At 52.0% G+C, this 21,814-nt stretch overlaps 3 protein-coding genes and 1 long non-coding RNA gene across 5 annotated transcripts in view; 2 read left to right on the forward strand and 2 right to left on the reverse strand.

The window, feature by feature from the left end:
- The first annotated feature begins 1,686 nt into the window (after positions 1-1,686).
- On the forward strand, positions 1,687-3,604 carry LOC144378520 (uncharacterized). Its single transcript, XR_013440267.1, has 2 exons — positions 1,687-1,917; positions 3,331-3,604. It is a non-coding gene; the product is annotated as an uncharacterized LOC144378520 (long non-coding RNA).
- Polr2f (RNA polymerase II, I and III subunit F) lies at positions 2,639-12,460 on the reverse strand. 2 transcript variants are annotated; one of them, XM_005322262.5, is made up of 5 exons: positions 12,302-12,460; positions 10,108-10,177; positions 7,541-7,671; positions 3,036-3,107; positions 2,639-2,806 (listed from the first exon to the last, which is right to left on the reverse strand). In XM_005322262.5, the coding sequence occupies exons 1-5, from the start codon at positions 12,319-12,321 to the stop codon at positions 2,716-2,718; spliced, it is 384 nt and encodes a 127-aa protein (XP_005322319.1). In that variant the 5' UTR covers positions 12,322-12,460; the 3' UTR covers positions 2,639-2,715. The 2 variants fall into 2 exon arrangements, with proteins under 2 accessions (XP_005322319.1, XP_077908886.1); XM_078052760.1 differs by having other exon boundaries at positions 2,639-2,854.
- Positions 12,461-12,924: 464 nt separating this feature from the next.
- C6H22orf23 (chromosome 6 C22orf23 homolog) lies at positions 12,925-18,304 on the forward strand. Its single transcript, XM_013357276.4, has 6 exons — positions 12,925-13,033; positions 14,465-14,527; positions 16,907-17,089; positions 17,316-17,447; positions 17,540-17,640; positions 17,791-18,304. The coding sequence occupies exons 1-6, from the start codon at positions 12,949-12,951 to the stop codon at positions 17,860-17,862; spliced, it is 636 nt and encodes a 211-aa protein (XP_013212730.1). The 5' UTR covers positions 12,925-12,948; the 3' UTR covers positions 17,863-18,304.
- Positions 16,451-21,814, reverse strand: part of Micall1 (MICAL like 1) — a 30,111-nt gene continuing 24,747 nt past the window's right edge. Inside the window, exon 16 of the mRNA XM_078052758.1 lies at positions 16,451-20,787. Within this exon, the coding sequence (XP_077908884.1) occupies positions 20,666-20,787 (122 nt within the window). The 3' untranslated portion in view covers positions 16,451-20,665. The remainder of the gene's footprint in view (positions 20,788-21,814) is intronic.

The following is a 21,814-nucleotide window of genomic DNA, read 5'->3' on the forward strand; positions in this document are numbered from 1 at the left end:
AGGCTCTGCTTCCACTTTAAGTGGCACTTTAAGTCTTCTTCCACTGCTCCAGACTGACCCTCCCTTCCATTTGTGGTCTCTGCACCCCTGCACCCTTCTCTTGGTCAGGACCTGGGGGAAGGTGGGCTCCAGGAACTAACCCAGTCTTCCCAGGTGGGCAGACCCCATCTGGAAGCTGCACCAGGCTCTTCAGGCCACCTTCCCCAAAATGTTGGCCTCATGAAGTTTGGTAACTGAAACCCCTGCTCTCTCCAACAGTATCTGTTGCAAAGTCACACCACCCAAATTGGATATAAAGTTGTTTTTGGCATTTCATTTTGTCGTAGATAAATGCAGGATTTTATGCTGATCTTTAACAGACTTCATCCTGTTGGATCTGACCCTTTCCCCCCTATGTTAAGTCTTGGAATGCGGCTCTCCTTCAGAGCATTATGTATCTGCAAACTTGAATATCCTCCTTTAAGTCACTAATAAAGGTCAAAATGAAGAGACAGGGCCCTGCGTACAGCACTAAGTACCGCTGCCCATTCCTTCTGCTCTCCACACTCTCAGGGAAGGACTGTCTAGTCAGCTCTGAAATACCTCCTCACATCTCTGCTCCCATGGTGCCCGGCCTTCATCCACCACAGGGCCTGGAGACTGCCCAGCGATGCGCTAAAATCAAGATTCACTGATGGGTAGCATTCCCTAGACCCGTGAGACCAGAAACCACTGGAAAAAAGAAACTGATGTGACAGGATTGACCTTAGATACTATCCTGTAGTTCAGTGGTAGAACACTTGCCTACGTACGCAAGGCCCCGGGTCCATCCTGGTTCTGGGAAAAAAAAAAAAAAAAAAAGGAAAAGAACCCTATGCCAGCCCCCGGATTCCTGCAGCGTGATCTGAGGGCTCAGGTGTGTAACCATCCATTCTAGAATTCTGTCAGGTACCCTTCAGGACTAACCTTAGGTGCTCATTTTAAAACTCAACCCTTCCCCTTTATTCAAAGATAGGACACTTGTCCATTTCCAGTCTTCACGGCTCCTGCTCTTGGTGGGGGGTTGTGGATATGGAGCTGGAGGAGCACATGGAGAGGCTTGGGAGGCTGGCTGGGAAATGACCAGTTGTGGGAGGGTAATGACCCACAAAAGCCAGAAGACCTGACTGTACACAGCCCATAGACCAAAGGCTCTGGGCATGTTTGGGCCTTGGAATGGCAGGAGCTCTCTGTAAGGAGAGCAGGATCCAGGTGTTTCAGGCAAGAAAGTATAGAGCCAATAGTGGCGGCAGGTGACTTCATACTCCAGAAGTCAAACCTTGGCCCGGCCAGCGGAATAACAAGGGTCTCCTCAAAGAAGAGAATGGGAAGGGGGAGGGGGAGGAAAGAGAAAACACCCTTTCCTCCCACTTCCTTTAGCCCTTTCCCTGAAGGGTTAACTCTCCTCCTCTCCGGCCCAAACCTCATCTCCCTTTAATCACATCTGATACTGAGCAGCCCAGCAGGGAACAAAGAGACCATTTAGAGAAATGGGGCCAAGAAAGTGACCCCCGCACTCTGGGGCGGCCGCCTGGATGCCGGCACAAAGGCGGCATTTCAGAGCTGAAATTTCAGCACCCAACTTGATTAAAGGATTCCATGGGCTTGGAGGAGGGTGGCAGGGGTGCGAAGTCCACCCTCCCTGAGTTAACCCTTCTCCAGAGCAGAAAACACCCCGCCCACACTTGCGGTCACTCATCCTTCCAACCTGGGCGCAACAGTGGGAGCCCTGCCTCTTTACAGAGGTGGGAGAGCCGGGCTCCTCCTCTTCCTGGAAGGCAGCTGGCAGTAGAAGGGACCGATCTCCCCTCCTGCCTACTCCTGTCTATGTGGGTGTGCTGTACCCTTTCTCCTTACTCTCAGAAGCGGGGAGCCGTGTAACAGGGCCTCCGGGCCAGGGTGAGCACTGTGGAGAAGAGCAGCAGCCCCACTGGTACTAGGCCAAGGAAGGGATGCCCCAGCTCCAGCTGAAGCCATCCCTGGGAAGGCCCGAGGACCAGGAGCCCCCGAGAGGGAAAGGGTATCTTACAGCAGCGGGAAGGGCAGGGCACAGGTGTGGCAGGTCAGAGATGCACCATGAAGGGCAGTGTGAGGCAGTGGCCTGAGAAGTAGGACAGAGTGGGGAGGATGAGCAGGTGCTCGGCCCTTGCTCCAGCTGCTGACTTGCCCAGCGGGGCTGCGCGGGGCGGGTGGAGAGCCACGCAACCCCAAGCTTCCTGCTGGGGCGCTCTCCTGAAAGGGGATCCAACCTCGATAAGAGCTCCAGGCAGGTCCTTAGGAAACAATGGGTGGCTTGATGAGACCTGCTCTGTGATACTCCTGAGAAGGGAGAAGCCCCTGCAGCCAGTCCCCACTGGAAAGGAAATTGGGGGTTTCCCTGGCAACCAGCTCCCTGGGCACAAAGACTCGTCTGTCTCTGGGAAGGCAGCTGAGGTATCTCCCCTGCAGCCGCCTTTGCTCTGGTGAACGGGGAGATGGAGGGAGGGATGTGGGGGAGCCACAGGGGCCAAGGGCTGACAGCCCCAGGGCCACTGGTAAGTGCTGACTGTGCGCTCCGGGTAGCAGGGTGGGAATGGGGAAGAAGCACGAGGTGGCATCACACAGCTAGAGGAGCGGGGCGGAAGGTGGAATAGTTTATTATTTACAGGTATAAAATGGGGACAGAAACTGGGTGTGGCCAGGTCAGGAGGCTCCAGCTCAGTCGGTGATGATGAGCTCGTCCACCCCCCAGTCTTCATAGCTCCCATCGGGCAGGTAGCGGCGAATGATGATGGGGATCTTTCGGGCCCTGTGGCAGGGGAGAAGTCACAGTACATGAGAGATGGTGACTCCAGCGCTGCATCAGAAGGAACAGTGTCGAGGTCCATGTCTCAGTGACGCCCTCCTCTCAGCTGGTCCCCTCGTTCCTCTCCCTCCTCCCTCCTGGTAGGCTGACTCTTGAATGGACCCCGGATCCTGGGAACAAGCACCAGCTGCCCCGCCAGGGAAGCCGAGAGGGGCCTGCCTGGGCGACTTACTTGAGCTCCTTCATGGCGATGAGCAAGGGGTCTGTCTCCCCCTCCAGCTCCACCATCACGGGGGCACACATCCTGCAGGCACAGGACAGGTGTCAGGAGAGATGGCAGGCACAGGGGGAAGGGCCCAGCGGGCAGCAAGGGCGGGACCAGCATCCCAGCCCTCACCTAGCAAGGTCACCTTCTAGGTAGGCAGGTGCAGTGGGGAGTGGCCACTGAGGGAAGAGAACGGACTCAGCAGATGGACTCCAACGTGCACATGTAAATGGTCCAGACAAGTCACTTAACTTCCCTCCAGATCTCAGCATCCCCACTGCAAGATGAAGGAAACGACCTCCGCCGGGGTGAGGGCTCACTACGCACCAGCTGCTGCTGCCCGCTCCTTTCACATACTATCTATGGGAGGTGAGCACTATTTTGATTTTCATTTTACTGACAATAAAACCGAGGCACAGAGAGGTCAGTAACTTGCCCAAGTTCACACAGCCAGGAAGTGGTAGAGCCAACATTTGAGCCCCACATGCTCTCCATGTAATAAGCTCAAGACCTATAAACTTAAGGTGTTATAAATATGACAAGTGTAAGCCTTTATTACTAGGCCACATGACAATCATCATGTCAGCTCCCCCACCAAGAAACGTGCCTGCTCCTACTGCAGACCCCAGTTCTGCGGCCATGGCAGAAATGCCACCCACAAGTGCACTCTACCCTGACCACCCAGCCAGCACCACGGCCCTGCCTCTGTGCCTAGCCCCGTTTTCCCGCTCTAGCATTCCCCGCTCTTCAGCCTGGCTCCTCCCAGCCTCCACAGACACTCATCGGCTCCCAGCCTGTCTGGACTCCCCATGGCCACTAGGCCAGAAGTCAGTCTGCTCCCTGTTAACCTTTCAAGCCCTTCTTAGGCCACTTCCCCAAGTTTACCCCACGTTCAAGCCATACCAACTACTACAGTTCCCTGGTGCTATGGCTTGAAAGTGTCCCCCAAATTCATGTCAATGGTATCTAGAGGTGGAACCTTTGGAAGGTAGTTAGTATTAGATGAAGTCATAAGGGTGGGCCCCATGATGGATGGCATTAGTGACTTTACAAGAGAAAAGAGGGCTGGGGCTCTGGCTCAGCTGTTATAGTGCTTGACTCGCATGCACAAGGCCCTGGGTTCAGTCCCCAAGCACCAAAAAAGATGAAATAAGTAAGAGGAAGAGCCCCGAGGTAGCCAGCACACTAGCTGTCCCACCACAGGACGCCCTCCGCCAGATGAGGATGCAGCACAAGGCCCGCCCGTGGAGCCATGCTCTGGGACCTCCCTGCCGCCACAGCTGCGAGCCAAATGACCAGTAGACTACAGTTAAGGCCCCTGGACATTCACACTGTTTCTGTTCTGAGTCCTCCTCAAGCCCCTTCTCTGCATGCCAACATGGGAGCCAGAACACCTCCTGGAAATGCCCACTGCACCTCCAGCACCCCACTCAGTGCACACGTGCTTCTCTCTTCTCGCTGGAGCACTGTCCACAACAGACCATGAGCGGCTGGTGGCCCAGGACTCGTGATTCCCCAAGGGGGGACGGGGCAGGCCCCAGTTACTGCCTGGCCCAGCGCACAGGCTCCAAACAACAGGGGAAAACTGAGTCTAGGCTACTGCCTCTTCCAGGAAGTCCATCTTAATTATTCCAGCTTGAATTGACACTAATGGATCCAGAATTACTAGGAGAGCATGCTAAAAACACAGGCTCCAGGGTCCTTCTCCAGACCCTCTGAACAGAATCTCTCATAAAGGGGTCTGAAAATCTGCATTCACAAAGATACCCAAATTACTCTGATAATCAGCCCACCAATTACTAATTTTATCATTAAGCATTCTCATTTCTGTTACTTTCAAAAGCTTGAATATTTCTCAAGGACAGAAACCAAGCTTAACTTTCCCTATATCCTCTCTCAATAAGTATTTAGCCAGGGGCAGGAAGCGAGCCTAAAACCCCAGCTACTGGAGAGGCCAAAGCAGGAAGATCGCAAGTTCCAGGACACCCTGGGAAACTTACCAAGACACTCTTCAAAATAAAAAATAAAATATGTGGCTCAGTAGGAGCATGTGCTTAGCATGAGTGAGGCTCTGGGTTCAATCCCTAATACCAAGAAAAAAAATTCAACAAATGTCCCCAAAACATAAAGCTTTAAAGAATGTAGCAAAATGCTTGTCCTGACCTTCCTGTACCGTCTCCCTTTCAAGATATGAATAACTCAAGGCCATTCATCATCCAGCGCCCACCACAAGCCCACAATTTGCAAACTAGGGTGGACCCATAAGTAATCTATATCTCACTGTAGCCTCCGCATACACACGTCCCCTGTTTAGGAAGAGAGTATGAGCAACTTCACCAGCCACCAGGTGGTGCTAATGAACCAAATGGAAACTTCAGCACTTGAGTGCAAGGTCACAAGCCTGTCTGTCCAAGGGCACCAGATGGTGTCTTATCCCTTAACTGCAAGGAGCAACACAGAATGCTCCATGCTGGACCATGCCTTGCTCCCGAAGAAAACCAAGACACTTGGACTTGGGAGTGATCTAGACGTTGGCTTCAACACTTTGAAGTGCTCCACACTGCCCACCAGATGAATGGATGAATGCCAGTGTCACTTGGGCTCTAGGGCATCTTTTACAGTGTTGTGCCCAGGCTACCCACCGCCACAACCCATAGCATCTGCCTCTAACTAGACCTTTACTTGTGCCACTTCCTGCACCTGGGGTACCCACAAACCCACCTCCCTTTACCCATCCCTGCAGAAATGGGCATGCACCCTAAACCCTTCAAGGGCCCCCCCCTTTTCTGTACCCCTTCAAAAGTACCACCCATTTCTTCCCTGGGTTCTGCCTAGGTCCTCGCACAGGTCCAGCTCTCCTGCAGAAACACCCAGCAGGCTGGAAGTCACATCCTTACTACCTTCATCTCCCTGACAGGCACCGGCAGTTTCTCAGTGTCAAAGAGCTGACTGACTGCACATCTATAGTCTATTTGTTTGAAAAATGATTTAGGAAATATTCTTCCTGCTAGTTCATTTTAGCCTGGAGGAGTATGCCCTGCAGAGCAGCTTCCACAAGGGAAATAGATCCGTGCTTCCCTTGGGGTGGCCACCAGCCACCCAGGGCTGCTAACTACCTGGTGATGTGGCCAGTGAGACAGAAACCAAACTTCTTATCTTATTTGATTTTACTAAACTTAAATGGCCACATGGAACTAGAGGCTACCATAATTGATAGTGCAGGCCTGGAGGATCTGATCCCAATGGAACCAAAAGATATTGCACTGAATGTACGTTTCTCATCTCACTTAGAAAATCAAGCAGTGCGACCAGCATGGTAGGGGGGATTTTGCTGAGAAACAGGTAAGAATATTGCCTTCTCCTAAAAACCTTTATCAAGGTAGACAGGGAGATCACAGGTGGTCACTGGACTGGAGGAAAGAAAAGTCCAGTGCTAGGGGCTGGGGTTGTGGCTCAGTGGTAGAGTGCTCGTCTAGCATGCATGAGGCACAGGGTTCAATCCTCAGCACCACATAAAGATAAAGATATTGCTTAAAAAAAAATGTCTAGTGCTAGACAGCATCGCCACTCCTCAGCACACAGGCCCTGCTTTGCCTCCTGGCCTGATTCCTTCCTTGAGCCCCTCTCCTCCAGACTCTCACAGCCCCCTGCACTAGCCTGTCACAAGCTTGGCGTAGGGATTCCTTTCCTTGTCTCACATATCCCAGTGCATGACATTAGAGTACCACTAACACCACTGAGCTCACACTGTCCCCTCCCTTACTCATGCCCAGGTAAGCCTGGGGAAAAAGGCCTGTGCCCAGCCTCTTCCAGAGGCCAGCTTGCTCAAAGACGCCTGCCAGCAGAAGATGCCACTGGTCTGTTCTCCATGTGGCTGAGACATCAGAGGCACAGGGAGGCCTGCACCGCTGTGCTCATTAGGTCACAACCTGCTCTCCACCCAGCTACTGACTCTCCTTGGATCTTGTTCTTCTAAACTTGGCAAAGAAGGAAAGGCGGCTAACTGTCAAGTCCCTAAAGCCCGTCACTATTCTGGGCTGTGATCTCCCTTGAATAAAGAACCAGTTAAATGCACAGGCCCTGGGTTTGAACCCCAACACCAGGCAGGGAAAAAAAAGGACCTGCTAAGTCCCAAGGGTGCTGGGGCAGCCCTCCTGACTACTGGCACACAATCAATCGTCTAGGGCTCTGAATTCACACTCTTGTTTTGCTTCACAACCTAACAGACATCCTCTAGCTGTTGTTCATTATTTTCCTCCTACAATGTTATTTGACTTCTCAGTTACTTCTCATGCTCTCCTATTGGATTACAGGCTTCTGAGGGATGAGTCCAGCACGATGCCTGGCATGCACTGTGTTCAGATCTGAGAGCAGGGAGGGTTTGTTTCCGAGTGCCAGGCTGAGCAGGATCGATAGCAGAGCACTCACTGTGGCCCACCGGATGGAGAAGATAGTGAAGGGGCCACACTTACGCAATCTGAAGAGCTCGGGTGCCCAGCACTCGGGCTCGCTCATACTTGGTCATGTATGGGGTGGTGATTCGCTTCTGGTTGGCCTGCGGTCGCTCCCCAGAAGGAAGGATCTCAACGTTCTCCTGGCCCTCCTGGACACCAAGACAAAAAAGGAAAACTTCAGGGTACCTTCCTTGAGTGGAGGGAGGGTGAACGATGACCAACACCATTAATGCTTACTGGATGCCAAGAGCCATGCTACTGCTAGTACCTCGTTAATCTCCATACCAACCTTATGAGGTAGGAATTACAGTCCCCATTCCAGAGGTCTGGAGAGTCAGCTAACATTGCCAAAATCTCAGACCCAATAATACAGAAGAGGAATTATAAGTGGTATTCCAAAGCCCAGTTCCTCAACCAAAAGGGAGTGAAACAAAAACTTCTAGGACCAGATGGGCTGGTCCCAGATTGGTTGCCCTATAAGAAGTCCATAAGCACACCCTAAGCAGAAAGCAAGGCAAAAACACCCCTCTTTCAGATAGGGACACTGAGCCAGTGGGTCAAGTCAGGGTGGCGCAGGAAGAGTCATACATATTCACACACTGAAGAGCTACTGATGATTGGGCAAGGTGGTGCTTGCCCATAATCCCAGCAACTCGGGAGGCGGAGACAACAGGATCTGAGGCCAGCCTCATCCATTTAGTGAAGCCCTAAGCAACTCAGTGAGACCCTATACCAAAATAAGAGAAAAATGGCTGGGGATGTAGTGAGTGGCAAAGCACCCCTGGGTTCAATCCCCAGTGCTGAGAGCCACAGTCAAGTGACGCATGGCATTTTTGCCAGAATGGAGTGGTTGAGAGGTGACTCAGTGGTTGAGAGGTGATGCCAGCAAGCCATTGAGATGATGATGGTTATGTCAGGCGGTGTATTCAATTGTATATTAGACCCCTGCTGTCCGCCTGGGCACCCACTACTTTGGAGTTCTCCGGGGGATTCCTGGAGAGTTGGTTGGGGAAGTGCTGGAAGTGCGGGAGGAAGGATTTCTGGTACTCTGTTGAGAACATGATATAGGGCCAAGAGATTCCTGGAGAGTTCGAGTTGGTTGGGGAAATGAATAGATAAAAGGAAAGCTCTGTGTACTCTGTTGAGAACATGATATAGGGCCAAGAGCAGAAGCAGAGAGACCACTGAGGGGCCCAGTAGTGATCAATCCCACAGGGAGATAAAAACATGATGGTAACAGGACAGCAAGCAGAGCAGCACTAGGCGAGACACGGGCAGGGTGGCTGGCCACAGTCTCCTGCCAGGAAGCAAATGAAGAGTGACATTTCAGCCAGGCTAAGGCACCAGGAGTGGAGAGACAGGCAGGACAGAGCACATCTAGGAGACACAATCAAAAGAACAGGGACAGAAAGGGGACCAAAGGGTAGAGAAAGCTTCTGACTCAAGTGAACAGATGGGTACCTAAGAGTGTCGGGCAGAGAAAGAAAATAAAAACAGAAGAGCTTCAGCTTCCAGCCTGAAAAAAATTGAGGGATCTCTCTCCAGGAGACATGCAGCTCTTCTCTCTCCCTCAATCTTACAGGAAAGAAATTTTTTATCCTCAAAACTGGCAATCCATCCATCTAGCTGCTCCAGTCGGAAAACAACTGGGAGGCATCTGACTTTCTCAGCTTCATATCCAACCCACTAAAATCTCTCTTCTGTCTTCTCATCACTTACTCTACCAGCACCCACATCTAATCCCTGGGCCACTCACCTGGAAGTCCCTGATTGGTCTTTCTCTCTTGTCCTTAACCCACTCCTTACTCTTGGAATTTTTGTTTTGTTTTTTGTTTATTTATCTGGGTGTAGGGATTGAACCCAGGGCCTTATGTGTGCCAGGCAAGCACTCTACCATTGAGCCACATCCCCAGCCCCACTTCTCACTCTTCTTGAAGTCAGAATGTTGCATTCCTTTTTTTTTTTTTTTTTGGTACTAGGGATTGAACTCAGAGGCATTTGACCACTGAGCCACATCCCCAGCCCTATTTTGTATTTTTAAATATTTAGAGACAGGGTCTCACTGAGTTACTTAGCACCTCGCTTTTGAATTCATGATCCTCCTGCCTCAACCTTCTGAGCAGCTGGGATTACATGTGTGAGCTACCACACCCAGCCCAGAATGTTGCATTCTAAAATGAAAACTGGATTGTGCCAGTCCTAGCTCAAAACTTGGCTTCCTACTGGCATTAGGCTCCAAAATCCTGCCTGATCTTGGCCCTGCTTACCTATGCAGCCTTATCCCAGGCCACTTGCCCTCATGCTCCCTATAGAGCCCCAACTTGCAGAGCACCTGTCAGATAATAAATATTCAGCACATTTGCTGAATAAATGACAGCGATGTTTCAACTATTAGTTTGGGGCTATAGACCAAATGGGCCCCACAGGATCGCTCTGCTACCCAGGACTGAAACGCTTCAACTGGGAATGACTATGGCAGTATCCTGGACCACAAAGAAGAGTCAGAACAATTAGACAATTATCACCTGCCTTGCCATCTGGCAGCTGAGCTGTAGAGAGGTAGGAGCCTAAGGCTGAATACTCACCTCCTCAGCATTCTCCAAGTCATCTAGCCCTTCATCCTCCTCCACATCATCAAAGTCATCACCATCAAAACTGTTCAGGAAAAGAGATCAGTCACTTAGAACCTTATCAGAATCAAAGAAGTAGAGCCAGGGACTGAGGTGCACATCTGTAATCCCAGTGGCTTGGGAAGCTGAGGCAGGAGAATCACAGGTTTGAAGCAAACCTCAGCAACTTAAGACTGCAAGCAACCTAGTAAGACCCTGTCTCAAAAAAAAAAAAAAAAAAAAAAAAAAAGAAGAAGAAGAAGGCGGCTGGGGATGATGGGGATGGGGCTCAGTGGTTAAGCACCACTGTGTTCAATCCCTGGTACCATAAAAAAAAAAAAGTCAGAGTCAGAGATCTGAATATCTCAGCTGATCTGTAGGTGGCACTTGATAACTATCTACTTGATGATCAAATCAAACTTTTGTCTCATTTTACTCCTTCAATCTTACCCCATCGGTCCCCCAAATTTTGCTAAGACTCATTCATCGTCACTGTTTCCTTCTCTACTGAATTACATTTTTTTTTTAAGAGAGAATTTTTAATAGTTCTCGGCGGACACAACATCTTTGTTTGTATGTGGTGCTGAGGATCGAACCCGGGCCGCACGCATGCCAGGCGAGCACCGCTACCGCTTGAGCCACATCCCCAGCCCCTCTACTGAATTACATTTAAACATAGTTATTTCCTCATCTTTTTTTTTTTTTTTTTTTTTTTTTAACTGGGAAATGAACCTAGGTGCAACCCCTGGGCCACATTCCCAGCCGTTTTTAAAAAATATCTTATTTAGAGACAGGGTCTTGCTAAGTTGCTGAGGCTGTTTTTGATTTTGTGATCCTCCTGTTACAGCCTCCCAAGTCACTGGGATTATAGGTATGCACCACTGCAGCCAGCTATATCCCCATCTTAAAAAAACAAAACAAAACAAAAAACTTATTTGAAACTGGGGAATACAGTTCAGTGGTAGTGTGTACAGCATGCATGAAGCCCTGGGGTTCCACCCCCAATACCAAAAACAAACAAACAAACAAAACCCCCCAAACCCCACAACAAACCCAACAATAAAACCCACCTTTCTTTTCTTTTTCCTCCCTTCCATAATCCTAATCCCAAGTGCTCTCTTGGTGCAAAATCTGTGACAAAGCTGTTCAACTTCACTGTCCCCAATTTCTCTCTCTCTCCCTTCTATCATAATCTTACTACAAGCTGGGTGTAGTGGTACATGCCTATGATCCTAGAGACTGAAACAGGAGGATCACAGACTTGAGGCCAGGCTCAACAACTCAGAAGAACCTTGGTAATTTAGTGAGGTTCTGTCTCAAATTTAAAAAGGAGTTGGGGGCTGGGGTTGTGGCTCAGAGGTAGAGTGCTCGCTTAGCATGCGGGAGGCAGTGGGTTCAAATCCTCAGCACCACATAAAATAAATATATTGCGTCCACCTATAACTAAAAAATATTTAAAAAAAAAAAAAAGGAGTGGGGATGTGGCTTAGCAGTAGAGCCCCTGGGTTCCATCCTCAGTATCAATTCCTCCCCCGCCCCCACCCGCAGGGTGCGGTGGCGCACGCCTATCATCCCAGGGGCTTGGGAGGCTGGGGCAGGAGGATCGTGAGTTCAAAGCCAGCCTCAGCAACGGCGAGGTGCTATAAGCAACTCGATGAGACCCTGTCTCTAAATAAAATACAAAATAGGGCTGGGGATGTGGGTCGGTGGTCAAGTGCCCCTGAGTTCAATCCCCGGTACAAAAAAAGAAAAAATCCAGAATTTAAACCCACTTCTCACTACCTCTGCTACATCACCCGGTCCCGGCGCACACACCATCCTCTGGAGGCCTCTCACTTGCTATTTCCACTGCTACGACCCCCGCAGGGTCTGCCTATGGGTCTGTCCCTCTTCCAGAAAAGGAGCGCCTGGAGAGCGGGGGTCCACTTAATTCATCTCAATATATTAATCCCACCCTCGACACAGTGGTGCACTGCTCGGTGCAGTCTGCTGGAACTCAGCTTTCCCGCTGCTCCACTCTGTCGCTGCCCAGCTTCGGGCCGGTGCACGCTCCAGTGCCGGCCCCTGGACACACCGCGCGACGCCAGGTTCCCCACCCGCCTTCGTCCAGGCCCCGCCTCACCCGTCCCTCCCGAGGTTCCAGCGAAGGCCGTTCCACTCCCGCACTCACTTGTCCTCGTTGTCTGACATGACGCCCTTTGTTCAGTGACCCAGGCCCCTGTCCTGACCCGCGCGCAGAGCCACAAGTGGCGACCCTCCGCCCAGCGTGTTACCCGCGTATCCTGCGCCTGCGCCTGCGCCTGCGCCTGCGCCGTGACCCCGAGGAAACCACTTCCGGGAAGCCGGAGGCGCGGCAGAAATGCGCACGCGCCGCGTGGGCTGCTGGTTACCATAGTAACCAGAGCCGCTGGCTGCGGCACTCGTGCCTGGAATTCCGCAGCTTTTGTGCCCGGCGCCCGCAGTGGTCACTCGGAGCCCGCCAGCCGCTCTGCCTGAGGAGGGGACACCAGCGGGGGCCTAACAGTAGGGTGAGGTTTCAGTTTTATCCTGTCACCCAATGGGGACCTCGGCTATCTTAAAGATGTGTCCTCCCGAGGGGATTCACCTGCCGCAGGCACCGGCGGTCAGGATAAGGGCTCTGTTATCTAGCTTGGGTGGAGGTTAGGGGATTGGCCCTGTCGCAGTATTAACTTGGGTGTCCCAGTTGACCCCACTCCCAGTGGGTGGGGGTGAAGGAGCAGAGATTGGGACTGGGAAACAGGGGGTGTGCGCGTGTGTCTTTCTCTTCTAGGCCCTGCCGTGGCCTCACAGAACAGAATGGAGGCAGTGACCAAAGAACCAGCGTTCCGGCGCTGCCCCAAGTCGGCTGCTTATACCCCAGAGACCTGCAAGCTGCTCAAAGGTGAGTGTGTTAAGAGGACACAGGTCGGGGAGCAGCAGTAGCAGTTACCCTGTGTAACTCTGTTCTCCTCTACTCTACATGACCTGTGGCTGGGGGACACAGTGGCTATTCTCTTACGAACAAGGATCCTGGGGTTCAGAAAGGTTCAGTGTGCTATTGCTGACCAGGAGCTAAAAGTCAAAGAAATAAGAATTTTGGAGTAGTTTATTTCTATGCATTCTTTACCTCCCACTCTCAGTGTTCCCCAGGAATCCTTATCTCCTCCCCATAGCACCACAGTGGGACCAGTGGTTAAGTGCCCTCAAAGAACCCAATCTCCCTACACAACCTATAGCTAGATATTTAGTGTCCCATGTATACCTCTAGATAGTGGATTCCATCAGGCAGGGAGTGTGTCAGTTTCTGCTCACAGTTGTAGCTCTAGCCCCTGACACATGATCGAACAAGTATTCATTCACTCCACAACAACAAAATGTTTAAGCCTACTCTGTACTTTGGGCACTGTTCTAGATGGGGATATAGCAGTAAAAAAAAAAAAAAAAAAAAAAAAAAAGCTGTAAAAAAATTCTTGCTCTTATAGAGCTAAGAGTTTAGTAGCATAATAAATAATAAAATTTAGGACTAGGGTGTAGTTCAGTGGTAGGGCATGTGCTTAGTATGTACAAGGCCCTGGTTTTGATCCCTAGCATGTACACACAGGTGTGCATACCACACACACAAAACCTAGCCATTGCCTGGAGATGTAGCTCAGTAGTAGAGCCCTTGTCTGGAATACACAAGCCCTGGGTTCAATCTCCAGTACTGAAACAAATTAAAAAAAAAAACAGCCAGAGCCAAGCATGGTACCACACACCTGTAATCCCAGCCCTCAAGTGGCTGAGGCAGGAGGATTGTAGGTTGAGGCAGCCTTGGACAACTTAATAAGACCCTGTCTCAAAAATAAAAACAGGGGCTGGGGTTGTGGCTCAGAGGTGGAGTGCTTACCTAGCATGTGTGAGGCACTGGGTTCAATTCTCAGCACCACAAAAAGTAAAATAAAGACATCGTGTCCACCTGTAACTAAAAAATAAATGTGAAAAAAAATAAAAGTAAAAACAGGGATGCAGCTCAGTGGTAGAAGAGCCCAGGGTTCAATCCCCAGTACCACAAGAGAAGAAAATGGAGCAAGAAAGGGAGGGGGGCAGGGGCTGGGGCTGGGGCTCAGCAGTAGAGCATCTGCCTAGCACATGCCAGGCCCTGGGTTCGATCCCCAGCACCACATAAAGATAAATAAAATAATGGTGTTGTGTCCAGCTACAACTAAAAGAAAAATTAAATGAACATAAAAAGAGGGAGAGTGCAGTGCAGAATGGAGTAGGAGAAGATACAGTTGCAGTATACAGTGAAATCATCTGCTGCAGCTCAGCCTCATGCAAGTGCTTTATTTTGCAGAGATGATGAAGGAATCCAAACTAACCAGCTTCCAGCAGCGCTACCTCACGGACACTATGAGAAGTAAGAGGTGTTCAGTCCACAGAAGCTTCCTGGGTGGAGGGATTGGGGACACTCCCCCTTCCTCCTCACCCCCAGTATTGGGGACTGAAACCAGAGTCTCACAAAGTTACTGAGGCTGGCTTCAGATTTGTGATTCTCCTGCCTCAGCCTCCTGAGTTGCTGGGATTCCATGCACCACCACACCTGGCTTGGGGCCACATTTTTAAAGCTCCTCCATGTTAAGGGGGACAGAATCTCATTTTAAAAGGAAAAAAAAAATGAATACATAGTATTCCTGACCCCTAGTCCTTGGGAATTGACCTTTTGTGTGGCCTTTGCTACTTTTGACATGAGTCAGGCACACTAAGCCCCTTACAGGCAGGCTGTCACTGACCTTCCTAAGAAACTGTGGCCTAAGCAAGACTCCCTTCCCATCCACAACAGCCTCAGCCCTGGGGTGTCTGCAGTCTGCATGTCTGAGGCAGGAGGATCAAATTCAAGGCCAGCCTGAACAATTTAGCAAGACCCTCTCAAAATAAAAAGGGCTGGGGATATAGCTGATGGGTACAGCTCTCCTGGGGAGAGAGAGGTGGGGGGACATGCCAGAAGGTCCAAGCTTGCAGAATTTTGCTTGATCTACCAAAATTGTCGCCTTCTCTAAAGATGACGAGGGCACCCAATCCCCCTCACAAGCAAAGAGGAATTTCAGAGGCAAATATGGACAGGGAAGCTCTGTTCACCAAGTCAGGGGTAAGATCTCCTTCCTCACTGTGGACAAGGACAACTGAGACTGCCAAAGGCTAGTGCCATCACATGTTTCAGTCACATAACCTCCACATGCAGCAGTCTGATAGTATGGTGTCTCCTGTTAGCATAACCATAGAGAATGTGCTAGAAGTCCCACTGAAAGTCAATACTGGCAGACCAAAGACTGTCTCCTTTGTTCAGCACGGTAACCCAGCACCTAGGGCAGGAGCATGATTCGTACTGAACTGCTGGTTACATCAGTGGTTGGCCAACACAAGTGACTGCTTTGCCTAGCAGCCTCGTTCTCCTTAGATGTTTTATTTTTAAAAATTTGCCTTCAAGTCTGGGTGTTGAGCCTGGCTTCTCTTAGAGTTCCTCCCCGACTTTTCTTCTCCTAACCAAATCCTACCAGTTGCTTTGGGCCTTAGTTCAAATACTGCTGCAAGCCACAAATCCCTCCCCTCACTGGAAGGCCAGAATTCCTTAGGCCATAAATTTTTGTTGAGAAGGGGCCAAAGGAAGAGGTTGAACTGGAGAGTGGGAGGTGTGAAGGACACACTGGGAATCAGCGTTTCTTCAGGAAAAAGAAAAAGACGTGTAGAGGCTAGAGCCCTGGGTAGAGGGCCTGGGAAGGGAAGGTCTGTCCTTGCACTTTTGGGAGTTATCCTCGACTCCCCTTTCTCCCAAACCCCACATCCGCCCTTTCTACAGGACCTTCAAACCATGTCCTGACCACCCCTCCCACCTCCTCGCTGGCCGCCATGGCTGCACACTACCTGAGTGGCTCCCAGCTGCCCTTCCTCCCCGCCCTCAGCCCTGGGCTTCAGATTTTCAACAGCAGCCACAGAGGGCATGTCTTTTTCTCAGAACCCTCCACTGGGCTGGGGCTGGGGCTCAGCAGTAGAGCACTTGTCTAGCACGTGTGAGGCACTGGGTTCAATCCTCAGCACCACAGGAAAATAAATAAAGGCATGCTGTCCATCTACAACTAAAAAAAAAAAATGGGGTGGAGGAGAGAAGGGGCCCAGTGACCAGATAGGAGAGACACTTGGATGGCCTGGGGGAGGAGCCCAGGCATGGGGCAACAGGGGGGATGTATAGCAGGTGGCATTTGTGTCTATTACCATCCAAACTGTTCCCACTAGTACGTGGACCAAGCAAAGAGAAAACAGAAATAAAAACACCAGGACAAAGACGCAGTGTACAGAGTGTTTATTGCAGCATCGTTTGTAGTAGTAAAAAACCAACCAACAGAAAACCTGGAAACAAGTTGAACTTCCAAAAGTAGGAGACTAACTGAATAAATAAGGTAACCATTCTAACGACTAGTATATAGCTATAAAAAATAAGTTATATATAAACAGATTTTTCTGGAAAGATGTCCACAATAAATGGTTATGTGAAAAGGGACTGTTATTGACTATTATACAATATGATCCAGTGTTTGAAAAAAGAATCTTATGTGCACATGAAAAATATATGCACACATCTTTGAGCATGTTTACATAAGCGTCAAAAAGCAAAGAGACCACCAAATTGTTCCCACCGCTCACTGTAGAGGGGTGGGCTTAGTGGGGATAAGAAGATTCTGCTGCACCATTTGACTAGTAAGACGAAGGAAAAAAAAAAGCCACAAGACCCTTCCACCCCCAGGAGGAGACCCTTTGCCCCTACAGTGCAGTCCGACATCCAGCCAGCAAGGCTCACCTTCCAAACAGCTGCCACCAGCCACCCACCTGCCTCCTGCCCTGGCAGCCCGGTCTCGCCTCCGGCCTGCCAGCATGTGCCAAGCCAACGGGGCCTACAGCCGTGAGCAGTTCAAGCCTCGAGCCACCAGTGAGTTGAAGCCACCCACCTTGGTTGGGGACTTTCCTCTGGGGACGGGGTGGGGGCGTATCTGGAGACTATCTCAACTTGACAAGCTCAGGAGCACCCAGGAGGGAGGCTGCTGGGTCTGCACACCTGTCCCTTGCCAGACAGGCTGCAGCTCGATGCGTGCCCACCTGAACATGCAACCGGAGAGAGCTTTACGCCTCAACTTGGCCATTTGGGGGCCCTACAGGAGATCTGGAAAAGGAGAAGCAAAGACTCCAAACTATCTTTGCCACCGGGAAGGACCTGGCAGAATGGAAAAGAAAGGCAGCCCCTGTGCCGCAGCAGGACCCAGCTCCTGAGCCTGACCGCTTTGAAGAACGTGAGCCACTGGGGCAGGGGCAGAACCACTCCTCTGCCACTACACCCCCTTCATAGAGCCCCCTGCCCTGACACCCCTTCTCCTCTGTCTAGTTGTGAAGGAAATCCAGGAGAGGAAGGAATTCCTGGATGCCATGGAGGCCCTGGGGCAGGGCAAGAAGTACCAAGGGATCATCCTGGCTGAAATCTCCCAGGTAGGAGGAGCCAGGAAAGCGGGCAGGGGCGGGCCCAGAGGGCGGAGTCAGAGTGAGGAGAAACCCCAGTCTCAGGAGTTGAGCCACAACTCATCCTGATGCTCCTCAAGTTCTTAACCTGATACCAACTTCCCCTGCTGCCCTTTGCAGAAACTACGGGAAATGGAAGACATCGACCGCAGAAGGAGTGAGGAACTTAGGAAGGCTCTTGCCACCACTTAGTCAGAGCGGCAGTGCAGCTCACTAACGCCGCAGCCCGCCCCTGTGCCAACCATGTCATCCAGGCCAGCCACTCATGTCAGATGGCTGCCCAGCATGGCACTGTCATAGACTGCAGATGCTGCTCAGGGATGCTGGGGACCACGGGTGGGGTCTCAGAGCCACCCAATGACAGGGCTTCAAGTCTTCTGGGGACAGACACAGCAACAGTGAAGGCCCAAGTCTCACCACCTTGGAAGTGCGTCTGAGGGCATCTGTGGCTCTCTTCCCACCACCTCCAGCTCCTGTTCCTGCTCAGGTGGTTTCTAGACTTGGGGATGAAGACGAGCCTTCCCTCCCGCCTGTCTTAGGATCTACTTATTTGATGACTTAAAGCCTTGGCAAATATTTAACAACAGTGATTAATTGGCCAATAAAACACATTTAACGTGGGTCATTACACGTACCACCTTGTTTTCACAGGGATAACGCTTATTTGCACAGAGTTAGACTTTGTCCAACATGGACGGTTTCTAGTTGCCTGTTTGCACATTTCAAGAGGAAATGGGACTGACACTCTTGAGTACCCCATGGCCAGTAGCCATGGCAGGTGAACTTCAGTAAATGATCTCAACAGACGGCGTGAGGCTTCATCACCCCTTGGGAAAACTAAGGTTCAAGGGCGTTTTTAACTAGTGAACAGCCTTCTCAGGATTAAAAGTTACTTTAGGTCTAAATACAGACCAGAGCAGCAGCACACAGGGGTGAGAGGGACCCACGCTGACAGTGCACCTGGCTTTGGAGTTCCAGCTCTGGCACACGCCATGTCTCCTTGTGCGCCCACGGCCTCAGCTCTGTTCCTGTATGTGGCTGGTCCTGGGCTGAAGGGTGGCTGAACAGTCACTTGACAGGAAAGCACACCCTGGCCTGGCAACACAGCATATTAGTCCCACACCTTGGGCTCCTGACACTCACAGGTCTCCTCCTCTAGTGTTCTGTCTTTTCCTAACCCCCCCGCAAAAAAACCCTGCCTGCTGTCCCCCACACCTCGAAGGAATCATAATCCTATCAGGTCACACAACCCATGTTTTGTGTGCACAATAAACCTTGGCTGTGCAGCAACCAACAAGAGCAGGCTCAGGAACCCTCCTGGGAAGCCTGTGTCCACACCCACAAGAGCCCAGAGCAGAAGCTGCAGTAGGACAGTACCTCCACTCACAGGCCACCGTCACATGACCCAGAGGCAGCAAAACAGAGAACCAGGGCAAATTCAGGCCAGCCCAACAAGTTCAGACCGGGCGTTCACAAATCACACACATACGAAATCTGTATCCCCAGTTTCTTTTGAAAAATGGAAAAGACTTGGCAACCCTGGGTCCACGTTCATTCCCACAGGCTACAGTGGACTACAGTGGGGGGCCCTAACGCTGGCAGAGTCTCCTAGTCTACACCCGACCCAGGTCAAGTGTGTTACCTGCCTGGTTCCTGAAAGGCCTTAAGGTGGTGACCTCGGCCCAAGGTCAACAGGCACATTCAGCAAGAGACTGCCAGAGGCTGCCCAGGTGTGGAGAGGAAGGGAATCCTGCCCAGGGACAGGCGATGAGGGCCAAGGTCCCACTCAGTGGACAACCTCAGCATGGTCCCAGACCCTCCAAGGCAGGCAGAGATACCTGGCCATGGAAGTGGGGCAGAGGCAGACAAGAAGGCAAATGTGGCCATGGCCTGAGGCTGTCCCCATTGAATGTTGTTGAGGAATGTCCCCAAGTTAATACAGTGCGATCTTGTCCCCCAAGTGCATGGAGGAGGGGGCCTGGAGGCCCCCAGAGCTTATGACACAGTGTTTTGACCAAGAGCTGCCAGGCACATTCCCTGGGCAAAAGTGACATCCCCATCACTTGTCCCCACCCACAGGGGACCGGTGGCCATCAGTCCTCAAGTGGAAATGAGTTGGGGAGAGGACAGACAACAAAGGAGACGGATGGGTGATGACCACAGAGGGGAGCAGGCCCCAGGCCCTGGGTGGGGAGGAAGCCTCGGTCAGGTCAGCACCTACCTGAGCACCCTCCCTAGGCTGATGCACGGGGACAGAGCTCTGACTGGGTGGCCTCCAGAGGCCATGCCCAGGGGACTCGGCACTGGGGCAGCTAACAGGAGCACCCACCTGCCCCAGCATGGCCACCAGGGCACTGTGGCGTCTGGGAAGTAAGTCTTCCCACAGAACAGGGGAGGGGAGGGAGAACCTCCTCCAGCTCGGAGGCAGGGGAGCTGGGATCTGCCCAGCACAGACCACTCAGGAACTCATTTGAACTTAACTGCAGACTTGATAAATAGAGCTCCTGAGCAAGGTGACATGAGATTCTGGGCACCTGCACTGGACAGAAAGACAGACTCAGGCTGGGCAGGAGGCGGCCAGCACAGCCCGTCCCGCTCCGGCCCGTTAGTGGGGCAGAGCTAGGCCAGCGCCTACAGAGAAGGGAGGGGAGGCCGAGGAGCTGCCCCGCCATGGCAGGGACCATGGAGCGAGCGGGTGGGTGTGCGTGGCCACTGCCCCTCCCTGCACCTGGAGGCCCTGCTTGCCTTTGGGTCTGTCTCAGCATCTGGAATCCTCAGATCTGACTGGGCAGGGCTGGGTCACAGCTGTCTGGAGTGCAGAGAAGAGGGAGGGAAACTCTTTGGCCCAGACAGACGGAGACCTCAGTGAGGGAGGCTCACCCAGAGACACCCTCCCCTTGAGTCACCTTCCCCCTTGACTGATCCACGGCAGCAGGGGGCTCCCTCCAGCCCATGAGGATCCAGGAGGAGACAGTCCCAGCAGCTTCCCTCACTGTCAGCTCTTGTCCCCAGGGGACTTGCTCTTTGTGTCACGCTTATTTCCCAGCAGCTTCAGCATCTTCATGGTCTTGAACTTCCCCTTTTTCTTGCCCTCGGGTTCAGCCTCCCTCTGGAACTCTGAGCAGAGAAAGGGAAAGATTTGACTCGGGGGAGTCCATCCGGGGCAGGGGCAGGCTGGGGTGAGTGACTTGTGTCACTGACCAGGTGTGTGGCCAGCAGGACGGCCCCACACCAGCCTGTGTGAAACCGGGCAGTCACTTCACCATCCCAGGCCTCCCTCATTCCCTAGAGGTTAGGGATCCTCCTTGCCCGGTGTCTTGGCAAGGACCACGAGGACAATCTGGGTGCCCTGTCACTTCAGCTACACGGGCTCACGACTCTGTGAGCTGTAACACCAGCACCAACCCTCAGAGCAAGAGGAAACTCCGGAAATGATCTCTCCCAGCTCAAGAGTTTTAGTCTCTGAGATGAGCCAATCCCAGCTGAGCTTTTGTGGGTGCCAGGCCCCAGGCTAAGGGCTCCCCACCTGCTCCCCCTGTGATCCTCAGCAGTGCCAGGGAGGCAGCGCTTGGTACCCCGTTCTGCAGATTCAGAATGTCAGAGCTTGGACTGCATCCAAGCAGCCTGACTCCAGCCCAAGTGGGGACAGTGAGCGGCTGGTGGAGCTAAGACCAAACCAGACCAGCTTGCAGGCCCAGGCTTCCTGCCGTTCCAGGCACTGTCTGATGCTGTTTGGGCCCACACACCCCACACACACCAGCTTGCAGACCAGGAAGGAGACACCCAAGGGCAACCCATCCTGGGGCTGGAACTGTCCCCCACACACCAGCCCTCCACGTGGCTTCTGGCTGTCGGCTGGCCTACCTTGCTCCAGCGGCCTCTCAACAGAGACTGAGTCTGCACACCCACTCCTGCTGGACTGCACCAGCTCCCCCCCGCCCCTCTCCTTCCACCCACAGGCTGAAAGCAGGAGTTGAAGAGGGAAGAGGCCCAGAACCAGAACTGTCCTCCCCTGGGGACAGGCTTCACCTTACTCCTTTACTATTTGACTCATTCTTGCAGCACTGGGGTCAAATCCGGGGCCTGTGCATGCGAGGCAAGCAGCTCTACCACGGCTACACCCCACCCCTTTTCATTTAAGTTT

This window comes from Ictidomys tridecemlineatus, chromosome 6 (assembly GCF_052094955.1).
Source record: "Ictidomys tridecemlineatus isolate mIctTri1 chromosome 6, mIctTri1.hap1, whole genome shotgun sequence".
Taxonomy (NCBI): domain Eukaryota; kingdom Metazoa; phylum Chordata; class Mammalia; order Rodentia; family Sciuridae; genus Ictidomys; species Ictidomys tridecemlineatus.